Source organism: Chlorocebus sabaeus, chromosome 2 (assembly GCF_047675955.1).
Source record: "Chlorocebus sabaeus isolate Y175 chromosome 2, mChlSab1.0.hap1, whole genome shotgun sequence".
Classification (NCBI taxonomy): Eukaryota; Metazoa; Chordata; class Mammalia; order Primates; family Cercopithecidae; genus Chlorocebus; species Chlorocebus sabaeus.
Genome location: NC_132905.1, coordinates 38,263,356 through 38,282,389, shown reverse-complemented (window position 1 = coordinate 38,282,389; position 19,034 = coordinate 38,263,356). Strand labels below are relative to the sequence as shown.

The following is a 19,034-nucleotide window of genomic DNA, read 5'->3' as shown; positions in this document are numbered from 1 at the left end:
CCATCTCTACTAAAAATACAAAATTAGCCGGGTGTGGTGGCAGGTGCCTGTAACCCCAGCTACTTGGGAGGCGGAGGCAGGAGAATCGCTTAAACCCAGGAGGCAGAAGTTGCAGTAGTGAACTGAAACCACACCACTGCATTCCAGCCTGGGCAACAAAAGCGAAACTCCGTCTCAAAAAGGAAAAAAAAAAAAAAGGACAAAGCTATCATGCAAAGTATCTGCAGTTACCACAGGTTAAGGTGGGAGGAGTGTGTCACTACAAAGGGGAACACAAGGGTTTTTTGAGGGGTGATGGAACTCTTCTATATCCTGTTTGTGGTAGTGGTTACGCAAATATACTCATATGTTAACATTCATAGACCTATACATCTTTACGTCAAAAAAGAAAGAAAAGGGTAAATTTTATTCTATTTTAATTAAAAGAAAGAAATAAAAAACTTTCGGTAGCCTGCCTCTAAGATGGTCCACAATGATCTCACCTCCTCCTTGTACTTACGCCCTTCTCATATTGAATAGGGCTAGCCTGCACACAGGCTTGTGCCATTTTTCTTGTGGCCAAGAAAAATGGCAAGGCATGGTGGCTCATGCCTATAATCCCAGTTGGGAGGCTGAGACTGGAGTATAATTTGAGACCAGGAGTTTGATACTAGTCTAGACCACATAGTGAGATCCTATCTCTACCAAAAAATGGTTTTTTTTTCTTTTTTTTGAGACAAAGTCTCTGTCGCCCAGGCTGGAGTGCAGTGATCTGATCTCGGCTCACCACAGCCTCTGCCTCCCAGGTTCAAGTGATTCTCCTACCTCAGCCTCCAGAGTAGCTGGGATTACGGGTGCTTTTGCCACCACACCCGGCTAATTTTTTGTGTTTTTAGTAGAAACAGGGTTTCACCATGTTAGCCAGGACAGTCTTGAACTCCCGACCCCAGGTAATCCGCCCACCTTGGCCTCCCAAAGTGCTAGGATTACAAGTGTAAGCCACTGTACCCAGCTTCTACCCAAACTTTTTTCCTTTTTTTAATTAGCCAGCGCCAGGTGTGGTGGCTCACACCTGTAATCTCAGCACTTTGGGAGGCCAAGGAGGGCGGATCACAAGGTCAAGAGATCAAGACCATCCTGGCCAATATGGTGAAACCCTGTCTCTACTGAAAATACAAAAAATTACCTGGGCATGGTGGCATGTGCCTGTAGTCCCAGCTACTTGGGAGGCTGAGGCAAGAGAATCACTTCAACCTGGGAGGCAGAGGTTGCGGTGAGCCGAGATCGTGCCACTGTACTCCAGCCTAACAATAGAGCAAGACACTGTCTGAAAAAAAAAAAAAAAAAAAAAAAAAAAAGCCAGGCACCGTGGTACATGCCTGTAGTCCCAGCTACTCTGGAGGCTGAGGTAGGAGGACTGCTTGAGCCCAGGAGGTCAAGGCTGCAGTGAACTGTGATCATGCCACTGCATTCCAGCCTGGGTGACACAGTGAGACTGTCTCAAAAAAAAAAGACATTGCAGCTTCTGTCTTGGTGTCTTGAATCACTCTCTAGGGGTAGATAGCTGCAATGTTGCAAGGACCTTCCAGCAACCCCATGGAGAGGAACTGAGGCCTCCTGCCAATGGTCAGCCCCAACTTGCCAGTCCTGGGAGTGAGGCACCTTGGAAACGAAGCCTCTAGACACAGTCAAGCCTTCAGATGACTGTAGCCCTGGCCAATATTTGACTACAATCTCATGAGAGATCCTGAGCCAGAACTGCTCAGCCAAGCTACTTCCAAATTTCTGACCCACAGAACCTGAAAGATAATAAATGATTTTTGTTTTAAGACACTACATTTGGGGGTTGTTATACAGCAATGGATAACTAATATAAAACCTAAGTCAGATGTGTCACTCCTCTCTGTTCAAAACCTTCCAATGGTTTCTCAGGTCACTCACATAAAACCAAAGGCGATGGCTCACGCCTGTCATCCCAGCACTTTGGGAGGCTGAGGCAGGTGGATCACCTGAGGTCGGAAGTTCGAGGCCAGGCTGACCAACATGGTGAAACCCCGTCTCTACTAAAAATACAAAATTAGCCAGGTGTGGTGGCGCATGTCTGTAATCCCAGCTACTCAGGAGTCTGAGGCAGGAAAATTGCTTGAACCCAGGAGGTGGAGATTGCGGTGAACCAAGATCGCACCATTGCACTCCAGCCTAGGCAACAAAAGTGAAACTCCATCCCAAAAAACAAACAAACAAACAAACAAAAACCAAAGCCGAGGCTGGGTATAGTGAGTCACGCTTATAATTCCAGCATTTTGAGAGGCTGAGGCAGGAGGATCACTTGAACTCATAAGTTTAAGACCAGCCTGGGCAACATAGTAAGACCTCATCTCTACAAAAATTTAAAAATTAGCTAGGCATGGTGGTGCATGCCTGTAGTCCCAGCTACTTGGGAGACTAAGGTGGGAGGATCATGTGAGTCTTGGAGGTTGAGGCTACAGTGAGCCATGATTGTACCTCTACAATCCAGCCTTGATGACAGAGTGGAAGATTCAGGAGAATCGCCTGAATCTGGGAGGTGGACGTTGCAGTGAGCTGAGATCGTGCCATCACACTCCAGCCTAGGTAACAGAGCACAATTCTATCGCAAAATAAGTAAATAAATAAAAATCTCAAAAACAAACAAACAAAGCAGAACCCATGAAAAACCATAGTGAGGTCCACTATGATCTGGCCTCTCTCACTGTCATATCTCACCTCCTGTCCACCTCCCTGACGCCAAAACCATCTGCCTTTCAGGACTTCTGCACTTGCTGTTCCTTCTACCTGAAATGGTCTTCCCCAGATACCCACATGGCTCACTCACTCACCTCCTTCAGGCCTCTGCTCAAATGTGACCTGGACACAGAGGCCTCCCCTGACCATTCCAGTTACTCTCTTTCTCTTTACTCTATTTCATTCTTCATTCTCATTCATAGTCTTCGTTACCGCCTCATACATTAATTTTTCTTTCTTTTTTTTTTTTTTTTTGAGATGTGGTCTCACTCTGTCACCAGGCTGGAATGCAGTGGTGCAATCATGGCTCACTGCAGCCTTCACCTCCTAGGCTCAAGCAATCGTCCCAGCTCAGCCTTCCATGTACCTGGGACCACAGGTGTACACCACTATGCCCGGCTAATTTTTTTTTTTTGGACAGAGTCTCGCTCTGTTGCCAGGCTGGAGTGCGGTGGCGCAGTCTTGGCTCACTGCAACCTCCACCTCCCGGGTTTAAGCAATGCTCCTGCCTTAGCCTCCCGAGTAGCTGGGAGTACAGGCGCACGCCACCACACCCAGCTAACTTTTTTGTATTTTTGTAGAGACGGGGTTTCACCATATTGGCCAGGATGGTCTCGATCCCTTGACCTTGTGATCTGCCAGCCTCAGCCTCCCAAAGTGCTGAGATTATAGGCATGAGTCACTGTGCCCGGCTAATTTTTTTATTTATTTACTTATTTTGCAATGGAGTCTTGCTCTGTTGCCTAGGCTGGAGTGTGGTGGCACGATCTCAGCTCACTGCAACCTCTACCTCCCAGATTCAGGCGATTCTCCTGCCTCAGCCTCGCGAGCAGCTGGGATTACAGGCACACACCATCACACCCAGCTAATTTTTGTAGTTTTAGTAGAGATGAGGTTTCACCACGTTGGCCAGGCTGGTCTCAAGCTCCTGACCTCAAGTGATCCACCGGCCTTGGCCTCCCAAAGCGCTGGGATTACAGGCATGAGCCACCGTGCCCGGCCCCAGCTAATTGTTTAAAAAATAAAAGTGGTTAATTGGGCTGGGCACAATGGCTCATGCCTGTAATCCCTGCACTTTGGGAGCCCAAGGCAGGCAGATCACCTGAGGCCAGGAGTTGGAGACCAGCCTGGCCAACATGGTAAAACCCATCTCTATTAAAAATATAAAAATTAGCCAGGCGTGGTGGCACATGACTGTAATTCCAGCTACTTGGGAGGCTGAGGCATGAGAATCACTTGAACCTGAGAGGTGGAGGTTGCAGTGAACTGAGATCGTGCCACTGCACTCCAGCCTGGGTGATGGAGTGAGACTGTCTTAAAAAACAAAACAAAAAACCAAAACAAAATTCGTTAATTATTGGATGATGAGAGTGTGGGTTTTTGTTTTGTTTTGTTTTTTGAGACAGGGTCTTGCTCTGTCGCCCAGGCTGGAGTACAATGGTGCTATCATGGCTTACTACAACCTCCACCTCCTGGGCTCAAGTGATCCTCTCACCTCAGCCTCCTAACGTGCTGGGATTACAGGCATGATTCACTGCACTTGGCCTCACCTTTGGTTTTACAGGACTACAGGCACGTGCCATTATGCCTGGCTAATTTTCATTTGTTCTTTTTTTTTTTCTTTTGGTAGAGACACTGGTTTTGTCACATTGCCAGGCTGGTCTCAACTCTTAGGCTCAAATCATCCTTCCACATTGGTCTCCCAAAGTGCTGGGATTATGAGCATGAGCCACTGCGCCTGGCTCCAGCTAATTTTTCGTTATTTATTTCTTATCTGTTTCTTCCCCACTAGAATGCCAGTACCATGGGAGGAAGACTTAATTCATAATGGTTCAATGTCTTAATTTGTATTCTCGTTTTACAGATTTAGAACACTGAGTCTCATAATTACACACTGGATTAATTTTAAAGCTAGGCCTTGCACCCACACCCTTACACTACAAACCTAATGCCCTTTCCAAAGGGTGACCCAGTTCCAAAGCCCTCATTTTACAGTTGCAGAGGAGGCAAGAGTTTACAGAAGGCCAGGGCCTGTTGCAAAGAAACAGTTCTCTGCCTCTTCCCATCCTCTGTCCCTACATCGTTGGCCTTGGTCCTTAACTCCCTCCAAGCCCTACTCCTCAGAAGACTAATCCCTTGGAGGTGGGAGGGGGTTTCTCCTGCCAGCTCATCTCCCCAGCAGGCAAAGTGCTCAGAGTTCCTGTTTGCTTACTGGCAACAGCTGGGAGAAGATGGTCTCACTGTGAGCAAACACAACATTTAAAAGCCAGAGGGAGATGTAAAGGAAACTTACAGCAGGCAATGCCTAGCAGGGTTGCCAGAGCCCCAGTAATGCTTAATCCTTCACATTTGAGGCCCTCCTAAGACTGGCAAAGCATTTTCATGAACTTTGGACTCTCTCTGACAGCTTCATGCCAACTGCTGGTTCCTAGCTGAAGAATCTGAATTTCAGAAAGGTTATGCAATTTCGCTAAATAATAACACATTTTTATTATCAACCATCGACTATGCATCAGGTACTGTGGCAATATTATTTATATATATATGTGTGTGTGTGCGCGTGCACATATATATATATATATATATATTTTTTTTTTTTTTATGTAGTCTTGCTCTGTTGCCCAGGCTGGAGTGCAGTAGCACCATCACAATTCATTACAGCATCTGCCTCCTGGGCTCAAGTGATCCTCCCACCTCAGCCTCCTAAGTAGCTGGGACCACAGGCACACAGAACCACACCTGGCTAAATTTTTTATTTTTATTTTGTATTGATGGAATTTTGCCACATTGCTCAGGCTGTTCTTGATTTCTTGACCTCAGGTGATCCGCCTGCCTCGACCACCCAAAGTGCTGGGATTACAGGTGTGAGCCACTGCACCTGGCCCATTCAACCCATGTATAAAGGACGCCTTTTTTTTTTTTTTTTTTTTTTTTTTTTTTGAGATGGAGTCACTCTGTCACCCAGGCTGGAGGGCAGTGGCACAATCTCAGCTCACTGCAACCTCCGCCTCCTGGTTGATCAAGTGATTCTCCTGCCTCAGCCTCCTGAGTAGCTGGGATTACAGATGCCCACCACCACACCCAGCTAATTTTTGTATTTTTAGTAGAGATGGGGTTTCACCATGTTGGTCAGTCTGGTCTTGAACTCCTGATCTCAGGTGATCTGCCCAGCTTGGCCTCCCAAAGTGCTGGGATTACAGGCATGAGCCACCACGCCCGGCCATAAAGGACACTTTTATAAACCAAGCACTGGGCTAGGTGCTGATGTTGGGAAATGCGTCCGGCATGGTCCCTATTCCTGCGGGACACTTCTGGTCCAGCTGGCGAAACAAGTTGGCAAATAATTTGGTCTGATGGGTGACATTACATGAGAGGCAGCACAATGCGTGGCTTTGGGGCACTGACTCGTGTGCCATGCTTCCAGGGCCCAAGTCCCAGCTCTCCCACTCACAGGCTCTACAACCTCGAGCTGGGTGCTTCAACCTCACTGGTTCTCAGTGCTCTTATCTGTAACATGAAGATAATAAGAAAAGCAACCTCTTAGGGCTATTCTCTAATGAGGTGAGTTAATTAATGTAAAGTGCTTAGAACACTGTAGCACATGGTAAATGATACATGTTAATCATTTAATACATGTTACTTATTATTTGAGACAGGGTCTTCCTCTGTCCCAGGCTGGAGTACAGTGGCACAAACATGACTCACTGCAACCTCTTGGGCTCAAGTGATCCTCCCACCTCTGCCTCCTGAGTAGCTAGAATCATAGGTACTTGCCGCCATGCCTGGCTAATCTTTTGACTTTTGGTAGAGTTGAGGGGGATCTCACTTTGTTGCTCAGGGTGGTCTCGAAATCATGGACTCAAGCGATCCATCTGCCTCAGCCTCCCAAACTGCTGGGATTACAGGCGTGGACCACTGCACCCAGCCCATGTTACTTATTACAATTTCAAGGTTCTACGGGAGCTCAGAAAAGAATTTCATAGAATCTTGAAACATTTACGATATGTTTTAAGCAGAGGGAAAGCTTAGACAATAGTGTGGAGGTGTGAAGAGTGAGGAGAGTTTCTCTCACAAAAGCCTTGGATATTGTTTTGAGCTATCTTCAGGGGTTGGCTGAGTAAGGATCTCCCAAACTTTATCATCATAATTCAAGCCACACCATTTACTTAATACTTTTTCTCTGAACCAACTCACTTTTTGTAACCTAAGTTTCTTAAAAGGAAACTTTAAATCACATTTTTAAACAGAAATACACAAGTACGAAAGATCAAAAAATGAATAAAATGGCTGGGTGCAGGGGCTCACTGTAATCCCAACACTTTGGGAGGCTGAGGCAGGAGGATCCCTTGAGGCCAGGAGTTCGAGACCAGCCTGGGCAACACGGCAAAACCCCAGCTCTACTAAAAATACAAAAATTAGCTGGTGTGGTGGCGCATGCCTGTGATCCCAGCTGCTTAGGAGGCTGAGGTGAAAGAATGTCTTGAGCCTGGGAGGTTGAGGCTGCAGTGAGCCAAGATCGAGCCACTGTACTCCATCCTGGGCAACAGAGTGAGACCCTGTCTCAATAAATAAATAATAAATAAATAAATAAATAATTTACTTAGTAATAGTGTTACTAAATTCCAGCAAACTAAGATTGTCCAACTCTGAGGTCTACTCTGTTACAAGGACAGATTATTAGCAAGCAGTAGAGAGGAGTTAATGACACGACAGCACTGAACTGAGACTTTCTCTTTGGGCATTGTTAGCAGGATTGAGAAAAACTGAAAAGTTAATTTTTGCCTTCTGCCAGTGCCTGCCCAGGACCCCCCAAACCAGCTTGTGCAGTGTCAGAGAGGGGAAGACATCTCCCACACTGGAGGAGATGAATGTCAAATGGATCAATGTGTTGCCAATTTTTTTAGAAAGGTGGATTTTTCAGAGAAGGGTTTACCTGGTTATGCTTGGCATCCTGGGCTGATGATCAATAAAGGATTAGATGTAAAAACAAACCAAACCTCCTTGCTCTTAAATAATGTTATTTCAAGGGAAAGGTCTCAACCCTGAAATAAACCAGGTTTCAAGCAAGAATGTGAATTCATTTTGACAACAGAATCCACAGTGGAGGATTTGCCTCCAGGCTATGGGTTTTCTTCTGTCAACTCCACTAAGGACAGAAGGAGAACTGAGGACAGGAAGGATCTTTATTTTCAGGCCAGTGAAAGCTTATTATTGTTGTTGTTGTTACTATTAATAGATTATTTGCTGAGCTTCTTTGAACAGAAAATGGAAATGAGAACTCAACTCTTTCTTCCTCCCTCTGTCCTTTCTCCTCTTTCTTCTTTTTTTCTTCTCTCTCCCCTCCCTTCCAGATTTGTGGAGATCTATGTTGTTTCAGGACAGTGTTTCCAGCTTTGGTTCCATTGAACACCAGCGTCTCCATTTCTCCATCCAATCAGATACAGATTTTGAAAAATGGAATTCCCTTAATTTTGAAAAACTGAATTTCCTTTTTTTTCTCTCTCTGAGACAGGGTCCCACTCCAATGTCCAGGCTGGCATGCAGTGGTGCCATCATGGCTCACTTTGCCTCGACCTCCTCCTGGGCTCAAGTGGTTCTCCCACCTCAGCCTCCTGAGTAGCTGGGACTACAGGTGCACACCACATGCCTGGCTAATTTTTGTATTTTTTGTAAAGACAGGGTTTCCCTATGTTACTGAGGCTGGTTTCGAACTCCTGGGCTCAAGCGATTGGCCTGCCTCAGCCTCCCAAAATGCTGGGATGACAGGAGTGAGCCACTGCGCCCAGGCTTCCCTTCCTTTTCTTATATATAAATTTGGTCTGACCCTAAAACAATGAGAGAGATTTGATCATCTGGTTGTAAAGCCCCTACCAATATACAGTAGGAGATGGAGGTCAATACAAACTGGGCAGCAGGCAGTTCCCAAAGCCACCTTGTTGACCACACCTGGTGGAACCCGTGAGGCTCACCAGGGAGGGGCTGCAGAGGTCTTCCATTACCATTGGCTGGCTGACCACACAGTGAGAACCCTACTTCCTTCAGATCAGTGTTGCTCAAGTTTTAGCCCCAGGAGAGCTTAAGAGCTTCCTGGGCTGCGTCCCCAGAGATCCTGACTCAGTGGTTCTGGGCGGCGGCCTGAGATTCTGCATTTCTAACAAGTTCCCACAGGCGATGCTGATGCTGCTGGTCTGACGACCACAATTTCAGGTCTTGGGCCACTGGGCATCCAAATCCCTTGCAGGTGCTTGTGAAAAGCCAGATTCCTGGGCACTACCCCCAAGACATTCTGATTCTCAGGTTCAGGGTGGCTTCTGGGAATCTACCTTATCAACCAGCCCTGGAAGGAACCTCTGAAGTCCACCCTTTGAGAAGCACTGCCTAGACCATCAGCACCTGTAATGCTGAGGTGAGGAATGCGGAGGTGAAGGGATTTGCTTCAAGGTCGTTCTGCAAGTCAGGGACAACTCCCTGGTGCCTGGGCCCTCAATCTTGGAGCACCCTGGACTCCTCTTTCCCTACTAGTCCACATTCAGCATGTCAGCAAATCCTACTGGCTCTTCTTTCAAAACACGTTTAGGGTTTCCTTAAGACTCTAGCAAACAGACTTGGGTGTAGGAGAGTAAATTAAACTAGACTGGTAAAATGTGGGTCATTGTTGAAACTGTGAGTTCATTTTATTACTCACAATTTTTAATTTATATTTGAATTCTTCCATAACAAAATGTTTTAGGTGTTTGATCCAACAAATTCACTTCTGGGAATTTATCTTAGTCAACTTTTTTTTTTTTTTTTTTTTTTTTTGCTTTCTGTCCAACAACTTTACTAATGAACATTTTAAATAAAGAAAAACTCTTACAAATAAAAATATTTTTTCAAATAACAATAGTGAAAAACTAGGGACACATTAAGTCTCCTTTGTTTTTTTTGGGATGGAGTCTCGCTCTGTCGCCCAGGCTGGAGTGCAGTGGCACCATCTTGGCTCACTGCAACCTCCACTTCCCAGGTTCAAGCCATTCTCCTGCCTCAGCCTCCCAAGTAGCTGGGAATACAGGCATGTGCCACCACACCTGGCTACTATTATTATTATTATTTGTATTTTTAGTAGAGATAGTTCACTATGTTGGCCAGGCTGGTCTTGAACTCCTGACCTCAAGTGATCTGTCCATCTCGGGCTCCCAAAGTGCTGGGATTATAGGCATGAGCCACCGTACTTGGCCTAAATTCTCATAATAGGAAAACAATAAACTATGGAACACTCCTTGGTAGATTTTTATATAATCAAGAGCATTTATCCAGGCTACATACCAACAGGGAAAACATGATACACTATTAAGTAAAACAAAAGGACATTAATTTGTATATATTGCATAATCAAAACTATGTAAATATTTGTATCTTTGAAAAAGACTGAAAAACAATTATATATGTTCAGAATCTAATCATTTCCCACTTCCTTCAATGCAATGGCCTTTGTCTCTTAGGAGAGGAGGGCACTGGAGTCCTAGTCTAGGGGTGCCCAGCACCCCAGTCTCTCACCTGCAACACTGTAACAGCCCTGCACTGGTCTCTCTTTCACCTTTTCTCTCTCCAACCTCCTCGGCACTGGTCAGCTAGAGAGGTCCTTCAGAATGTGAATCAGCTCATGCCCCTCTTCTGCTTAGAATCCTAGGAGGCTTCCCGTATCTCTCCAACTAAAAGCTGCCTGCCATGGCTGTCCAGGCTGCAGAATGTCAGCTCGCCTGCTCTGATCTGCTGCTCGGTTCCCTGCCTAAGCCTGCCTCTCCAGCCATGCTGGCCTCCTCGCTGCTCTTCAGGCACACACTCCAGTCTCAGGGCCTTTGCATGTGCTGTTTTCTCTGCCGGGAATGTGCTCCCTCCCTCCTTCATGGCAGTTCTTCAGAGAGGTCTTACCTGGGCTCCTTATCTAAAATAGATCCACTCCCACTTTTTGCTCCCAAACTCTTTATATTTATTTATAGCACTTATCAACACCTCCCACAGTACATTTATTACATCTGCTACTTTCTAGAATGCAACTTCCTTGAGAACAAAGACTTTATGCTTCTCTCCTGCATTCCCAGTACCTAGCATAGAGCCTGACACATAGTAGGTGATCAACAAACACCTGCTGAATGACTGTTGTACTGAGTAACTATCCAACGGGGGCTGTACGCTACATGTGGGCTTTGTTTCTTGGGTAACCTCCCCTCCTTAATCCTTTTGGCATAGGCAGACTCACAGCAGGTACCCAACAGAAGGTAAGGTGGCTGATCATTTTTCCATAGGCGGCCTCCATGGCACACAGTGTGGAAAAGTGCATTCTGTGAATTAGAGGAAGCAGAGCATGGCGGCTAATGGAACTGGCTCTGGGAGGTCAAATTCTAGCTTAACACCACAAGCTGGGCAGCCTTGGGAAAATTATGAGAATTCTCAGGGCATTAATTTTTCCTTGTGCAGAAAGAGAAGGATAATGACAGCTCCTATTTCCCAGGGCTGGGGAATAAATAAGAGAATGCCCGTAAAGCACTAAGCAAGCACAGTGCCTGGCATAGAGGTGACAAGCAATGAGAGGCAGTCAAATTAATCAACAGCCACATTTGTGCCTTTGTCTCTTTCAAGTTTACAACGTGCTCTTATATACATGCTTTAGTTGATCTGGGCCTTTGAACATTTTATAGGTAAGAAAATTGGGTCAGAGGAAAAAGTGCTAGCTCACAGAACACAACTGAATTTTGCTAGAACTTCTAGTGCTCTTTCTTTCAGAACACAAGTGATTATTACTGCTGATGTGAATCAAGGTGATTTGGAGCCAGGTGTGCAGTCTCAGCTACCAGAGAGGCTGAGGCGGGAGGATCGCCTGAGCCTGGGAGGTCAAGGCTGTAGTGAGCCATGATCACGCCACTGCACTCCAGCCTGGGAGACAGACCAAGGCCCTGTCTTGGGGGAAAGAAACATCGGATGGCCCCACCGGAGTCCCAGACTCTAAAGTGTTTGCCTAGTGTAAGGCTGTGGATGGCAAATGAATTCCAAAATGAAATCAGCCAGCCAGCCAGCCACGGGCTTACAACCTAGTGGTGGCAGAGAGTGTACAGTCTCCCTCATCTGCAGCTTTTTCTCTGGATGAGGCTTGAGAGCAAGTCTGGACAGGCAAACCATCTCTCAGTCCACCCAGGACTTAAAATACTTCGTTGTTTTCCCAAAAGGGAAAAATAGCAAGGCCCTTTCTGTAGTTTTTCCTGCTTAGAGTTGGGTGGCAGCTCTATGCAGCAAATGCTGACTTTGGTGTTTGAGATCTTTGATACCCTGTGACCTCTGAGCTCTGACCCAGGCTGCCCCTGACAAAAAAATGTTTCCTCCCACAGGTAATCAAGGGAGAAGGCCCAGCAAGGAGCTCTTGGCCTGGCTCAGTGGAGGCTCTGCCACCTTTCCAGGATCAAAAGCCAATGGAGGTGACATGGTGGGGAAAAGATCTACAGGGGTCAGACAGGGAATTTTAGAACCACAAGGTCAAAAAACCATGGGCTCTCAGGAGTCATGGATTATTAAAACTGCAGCATCTGAGAGACCAAAACACTCATGACTTAGAGCACCTTAAGCCTCATGGTGTTGGCAGAGATTACATCGGAACGGAAGGGTCAAAAGGTGCTTCTCCACTGATAATTCCGATGGCTTCTGGGCGCTGGGCATCTTCTATGTGGTCAGAACCTTGGCAAATGTTCCCTTGTGAGAATATGGCCTGAAGGCTCCAGCTGCAGGAGGAGGCTGGGAGAACAGGCTTTGGATATCAACCTAATGCCAACATTCTACCAACCAGGCCCCACTGGGGCAAGAGATCAGAAGAGAATTGATGGTGCCAGGTTTGCAGTGGCCCCCAATCACCAAAAGATTGTGAGAACAATACCATGATAGTCTGATTTGATGGTATGTGCTCCTTGCCAGGAACATGCTATGTGAGTGGCACTTGGTCGCCCACAGAGCGCTGCACAGCACTACGACCGGTAACTTCCATTTGCACAGTGTTTACAACACAGGACAGTGTTCATCCCCCAAGCTCCAGAAATGGCCTAGGAAGTGGGGGACAACAATGGCTCTGGCCAGGCAGTAGGGATGGCTCTTGAAGGCCACACTGGGGGGGACACCTTGAAAAGCTGCCAAAAGACTCACACCAGCCCCAGCCTCATCCACATTCAGTTAAGGTCACTTTAGGTACCTACGTTAATAGAATTCACTGATTTTCAAAAACTACAGAGAGTTCTAGGGTAGTCATGACCTTGTATCAAAATTATAGAAATCTCTCTATAAAAAAATCTCTCTGAAGAGTTCAGCATCCCAGGCTGCTCAGAGCAGAATGGACCGAAAAATGGAGGCTGGACTGCTTTGCCAGTGTGAGAAATTCCCAAAAGAGCAGGAAGTACGTGCAATGGGAGATGCTCCTGCTCCTAGGAACTTGGAAGTCCTATGCCCTGGGATATGGAACGTCTCCCTCCTCCAGAGGTCCCTGGCACTCTTCTCCATCTTTGCCAGGTAAGAAGAGGAGTTTGCAATCCCGGAGCACCTCTGGCTGCCAGGCCTGGCTGGAAGGAACAGCTCAGATTCTGGTCCCTCCAGGATCAGAGGGCCTGGTGCTCAGGCCAGAATCAGAACTCGTCCCGCAGCTGAGGGGGCCTGTCCAGGCCGAAGAAAGAAGACGGCCTCCCCTGGAGGTCCCGCTCCCGCTTCACAAAGGCAGTGAAGGAGGAGACACAGTTGCCAATAAAGTGGTCGGCTTGGCCGAGGATGTACAGGTCCACCTGGGCCACCTCAGGCTTCAGGCTCACCACCTTCACCTGCAGGAGGAAGGGCAGAGCATATAAGCTGGGGTGGCTGCAGGCCAAGGCCTGCCATCCACACCCCCAACCTTCTTCCCTGGGCTGCAGTTACAGACACAAAAGGAGGGGCAGAGAGGAGGAAGATGTGGTTCAGTGTCTGAGGGAAGCATTGCCCAGCTGTTGCTTAGGCCCACCCCACCCTTCCCCACTCCAGGAGCCTCAGCTCCAAACAGACCATTCACGCCTTCATGCCTTCACTTGTGCTGTTCCCTCTGCCTGGAATGCTGTTTCTTCACCCATTAAAATACCGACCAGACTTTTTTTATTTTATTTATTTTTTAAGATAGGTTTTTGCTATACTGCCCAGGCAGGTCTTAACCTCCCAGGCTCAAGCAACCTCCCACCTCAGCCTCCCAAGTAGCTGGGACTACAGGTGTGTACTACCACGGATGTGGTTAATTTAAAACAATTTTTTAAGAGGGGGGGGTCTTGCTATGTTGCTCAGAATGGTATTGAACTCCAAGATTCAAGTGACCCTCCTGCCTCAGCCTCCCAAATAGCTGGGATTATAGGCATGAGCCACTGTGCCTGGCCTGACGAGACTCTTAAGGCTAAGCTCAAGTTCTGTTTTTCCTAAAGCCCTGGCCTGATGGTCTTCCCCACCAAACCATAGGGGAACAGAGAGTCCCACACCTTCCAGTTCTGAGCTGGATGCCTCTGTCTCCCATCTACCCCAAATCCAAGCCCAAGGTCTGTCCAATCTACCCCCGAGATATTCCCCAAAGGTGAACCCTTCTCTTGAGGGACCGCCACTCCTTGGGCCCGATCATCACAATCTCTAGCCTGATGGACTGCAACAGCCTCTTCCTGGTCCCCTCACTGCCTCTCCTGGTCTGCTCACCACAGAGCAGCCAGAAGAAACTTTTTGAGATAACCTTGCACCTGTCCTTCCCACCCTCCAAGTGTAACACCCTTTAATGATGCCCTACTGCCCTTCAGATATGGGTGACATATTGTGAACGTGGCCTACAAGGCCCTCGTTGGGCCTCTTCTTATCCCACCCCCATCATTCCTTGAGCTCCAGCCCCTACCCAGGCTCCTGCCCTCCTCAGGACCTTTGCGCATGTTGTGCCGTTCAGGGTGCACCTCCCTTTACCTGGTTAGCTCCTAGCTCTCCTTCGCATCTTGGCTTCAGTGGTGCCTCCTTGGGGAAGCGCTCCCTGGCCCTCCAGCCTAGGCCAGAGTCCTCTGCTCTTCACTCTTGCAGAACCCTGCTGCTCTACTTTGGAGCACACATCTCTGCTTATAGTTTTCACTCCTTAGTGATTCTCTGATTAGCATCATCTCCTGCCTCTGACTGGGGCTAGAGCTGTGTCGGTTTGCTCTCCACTGCTGGCCAGGTGCAGCAAAGAGCCTGCCCCAGGAAAAATCTGGTGAGTGGACAGGTGAATGAATGGACCTGCCCATCTCTCTAGCAAGCTCCTGAACCTACCTTGTGACACACGTTATTAGCTCCCTACAGTCTCTTTTCCTGGGTCTAGAATGTGAGCCCTGGAGGGCGGGACCACATTTTATTTATTGGTACCCCTACTCAGCACTGGACCAGCTTAATGGAGAAGCAAGGCTTAGTTCAGGATAAGGGTGGCCTCTGAACCCATGGAGAAGGGAGTTGAGGGGTGGGGAGGGACGAGAAGACTGGCACAGGGACAGGAAATAGAAAATGGCAAGAGATTCAAGGTGCAACAGATACAGACTCCAAAAACTCACAAAAAAACTCCCTGGGACTCTCCAAATGCTTCAGCTTAGTACAGAGGTAGTTGGGGGTTGTGGGTAGGTGAGGGGAATGTGGGCAGAGTTGGGGCTAAAAGTGCTTTGCTGTTCCACAGAGATTTCTGATGTAACAAGAATCATCATCCTGCTATCTGGCTTGTAGCAAAGAAATAATACCAGTTTAATCATGGCCAAAATCCCCCAAACAATTCCACTCACATTCTGAAACTTACCCACTCTGTGTCATGCCCATTATAATTAGCTCTGGGACTGCTTGGGTAAACTCTATCCTTTCTTGGGACGTTGGTTTCCTCAGCTATAAAAGAGGATTTGGGTTAGACGACCCCTGAGGTCTCTCAGCTCTGATTTTCTCTTAATTGTATCTTTCTTCTGTATTTATTTATTTATTTATTTATTTAATAGAGATGGGGTCTTGTTATGTTAGGCCGGGCTAGTCTCGAACTCCTAGCCTCAAGCAATTCTCCTGCCTTGGCCTGGGATTACAGGCACGAGCCACTGTGCCCAGCCCCAGCTCTGATTTTCTGTTCAGTGGGTGGGGAGGAGATTAGAATGTGCTGACTTAGCACTTCCTCTCTGCACTGGAGCTTCCTGTGTATCTGGGGTGAGAGAGAAGGGGAGGCCCTTGATATAAAGCCAATGGCATCCAGTGTCTGCCTCTTAAGGCCTGCACAGCATTTACGGTTTTCACTCATCCTACAAAGTCCTATGGAATGCTTAATACTAATTCAGTCATTTTATCAATACATACTCACTCATTACTTGAGTATTACTCTTCACTGATACAGTAAGCACTGACCAATAACATTCTAGTATTTACTCATGTACTGAATACTCACTATTCATGGCTTCTTCAAGGGTTTATAAGCACAAAGATCCTTTCCTTCCTTCATCAGCCACTAATTTCTACTATTGATGATAGTTAACTTTATTGAGCACTTACTCTGTAGCAGGAACTGTTTCAATTTCTCTACATCTGACCTTCACAACTGCCCTGTGAGATAGGTATTGTTCAATCCCATTTTATAGATGAGGAAACAGAAGCACAGAGAGGTCAAATAACTTTTTCAAGGCTGCACAGTGGGTAAATTCAAGTTCTCTGACTCCAGAGTCTCTATTAACTCCTCCACTATACTGGATCTCTCCCCAGAGCCCATTCTCTACATCCTCATTCAACACACTGACTGCCTACTAAGTGTCAGGCACTGTCCTAGACACTGGTGATAGTAAAGCAGGGTTTCAGTCCCAAAGAGGTTGAAGCACCAGGCTAGACACCAACGAATGTAACAGTAAGTCAGCCTTGGATCCTGCCTTCAAGGAGCCCATAGCTCCTGGGAGGAAATAAGACATGGTTTGACACCAGTCTCATACAGTCCAGAAACCAGTCTCATACAGTCCAGAAAGTGCCCAAGAGAAGAAATGATACAGGGCTGAGAAGGTTCCAGCGGGGACACGTGAGCTCCAGGAGCGGATGAAAACCTGGAAAGATTGTGGAGGAGGCCTCTGAGCTGGGGTTTGAAGGAAGGTAGGAACTGGAGAGGAATGGTAGATCCAGGCAAAAGGCTTGTAGGGGAGCCCATGAAGCATGCAGTGGGCAGTGGGACCACCCTGACTCCTCCTTTCATTCCCTTCCTGCTGCACTTCCACCTGGCCCGCACATACCTTCCCTTTGAAGAACTGTTGGAGCTCAGGCACATAACTCTCGGAATCAGTAGCAACATAGACCGACTGGGCATCCAGTGACTTCACCCAGAGCTTCACAGCCCTCTGGATCTCCTTCAGGTCAGGCAGGCACATAGTCATCGTGAGGGGGGCCGCTGTGCTGCGGCTGTAGCCCACACACTGCGGAGAGGCCATGAAGTGCGAGCCTGCAGTCCCGTCCTTCAGCATAGCACAGGCATTTTTCTACGGGGGGCAGGGAACAGGGTTAAATACTGACAACTGCCCTGGTAAGTGGAAAAAGACAGGCTATACAGGAAGACCCTAATTACTTTTTTTTGAGATGGAGTCTCACTCTGTCGTCCAGGCTGGAGTGCAGTGGCGTGATCTCTGCTCACTGCAGCCTCCGCCTCTCGGGTTCAAGCAATTCTCCTGCCTCAGCCTCCCGAGTAGCTGGAACTATAGGCACCTGCCACCATGCCCGGCTAATTTTTGTATTTTTAGTAGAGATGAAGTTTTGCCATGTTGGCCAGGATGGTCTTGAACTCCTGACCTCAGGTAACCCACCCGCCTTGGCCTACCAAAGTGCTGAGATTACAGGCATGAGCAGCTGTGCCTGGCCTAACTACGCTTTTTTTTTTTTTTTTTTTTTGAGACAGAGTCTCGCTCTGCCACCCAGGCTGGAGTGCAGTGGCGTGACCTCGGCTCACTGCAAGCTCTGCCTCCTGGGTTCATGACATTCTCCTGCTTCAGCCTCCCAAGTAGCTGGGACTACAGGCGCCTGCCACCACGCCTGGCTAATTTTTTTGTATTTCTAGTAGAGACAGGGTTTCACCGTGTTAGCCAGGATGGTCTCTATCTCCTGACCTTGTGATCCACCCACCTCGGCCTCCCAAAGTGCTGGGATTACAGGCGTGAGCCACTGTGCCCAGCCCCTAACTACATTTTTAAAGAAAACATTGAGGACCAGGCGCAGTGCCTCACACCTATAATCCCAGCATCTTGGGAGGCCTAGAGCTAGGCTGATGGCTTGAGCTCAGGAGTTGGAGACCAGCCTGGGCAACATGGCAAAACCCCATCTCTACAAAAAATACAAAAATTAGCCAGGTGTGGTGACGTGTGCCTGAGGTCCTAGCTACCCAGGAGGCTGAGGTGGGAGGACCAGCTGAGCCCAGAAGGTGGAAGCTGCAGTGAACTGTGATTTTGCCACTGCACTCCAGCCTCGGTGATGGAGTCTGGAGACCCTGTCTCAAAAAAAGCACTGAGGGAGGAAAATGCACCAAGAGTTAACAGTGGTTATTTCTGGGTGGTGGGATATTGGCTTTTTGAAACAAAAATTACTTTGCTTGGTCTTACTGCATTATCTGGGACATTCACTGAATTCTGAACAGTAGCAGTGCTAACAGGCAGCCTTATCTGATTCCCAACTACAGTGGGAACACTTCCAACAGCTCCCCAGGAGGTATGCCATCTGCTGTGGTTTCGAGAGATAGCCTTTATCAAGGTAAGGTGGGTCCATTCTATTTCTGGTTGGTTATGAGTTTTTATCATGAACAGGTGGTGACTTTTATCAAATGCTTTCTTGGCCTCTATTGAGATGATCATATGATTTTTCTTCTTTGGGTGTTAATATAGTAAATTTCATTACATTCTTGTGATAGATTTTACATGTTTGTGTTGTGTGCTAATATGTTATTGGGTTTGATCTGTTAATATTTCACTTAGGATCTATGCATTTGTGTTCATAAGCGAGAATAGGCTATAATTTTCTGAGCTGACCTTATCTGAGTTTGGTATTAGTGTTATGCTAGCTTTATAAAAAATAGCATCTTATATCTCTTGATGTTGTAGGAAAGTATAGATGGGAATTACTATTCCTTGAATGTTTGGTTGGAGCCACTCATAAAATATCCTGGGTCTGGCTCCCTTTCTTTGTGGGGGTGGGGGGAAAGGGGAGAGTTTAGTAGGTAAATGTAAGATTACCTCATCAATCGGCTATGAGTTAATTTTAATTTTAGTATTTTTCAAGTTTTCTGC

The 19,034-nt window shown here is 47.2% G+C and overlaps 1 protein-coding gene across 3 annotated transcripts in view; it reads right to left on the bottom strand.

Moving 5' to 3' along the window:
* Positions 1 to 9,988: 9,988 nt before the first annotated feature.
* POFUT1 (protein O-fucosyltransferase 1) overlaps positions 9,989 to 19,034 on the bottom strand; it is a 31,393-nt gene continuing 22,347 nt past the window's right edge. For 2 of the 3 annotated variants that reach the window (XM_008020447.3, XM_008020442.3), the window contains exons 6-7: positions 17,001 to 17,243; positions 9,989 to 13,568 (exon numbers count right to left, since the gene is read on the bottom strand). In XM_008020447.3, coding sequence (XP_008018638.1) covers positions 13,380 to 13,568; positions 17,001 to 17,243 — 432 coding nt within the window. In that variant the 3' untranslated portion in view covers positions 9,989 to 13,379. Of the gene's footprint in view, positions 13,569 to 15,553; positions 15,637 to 17,000; positions 17,244 to 19,034 lie in introns of all 3 variants that reach the window. The other variant, XM_008020454.3, reaches the window with a different exon arrangement.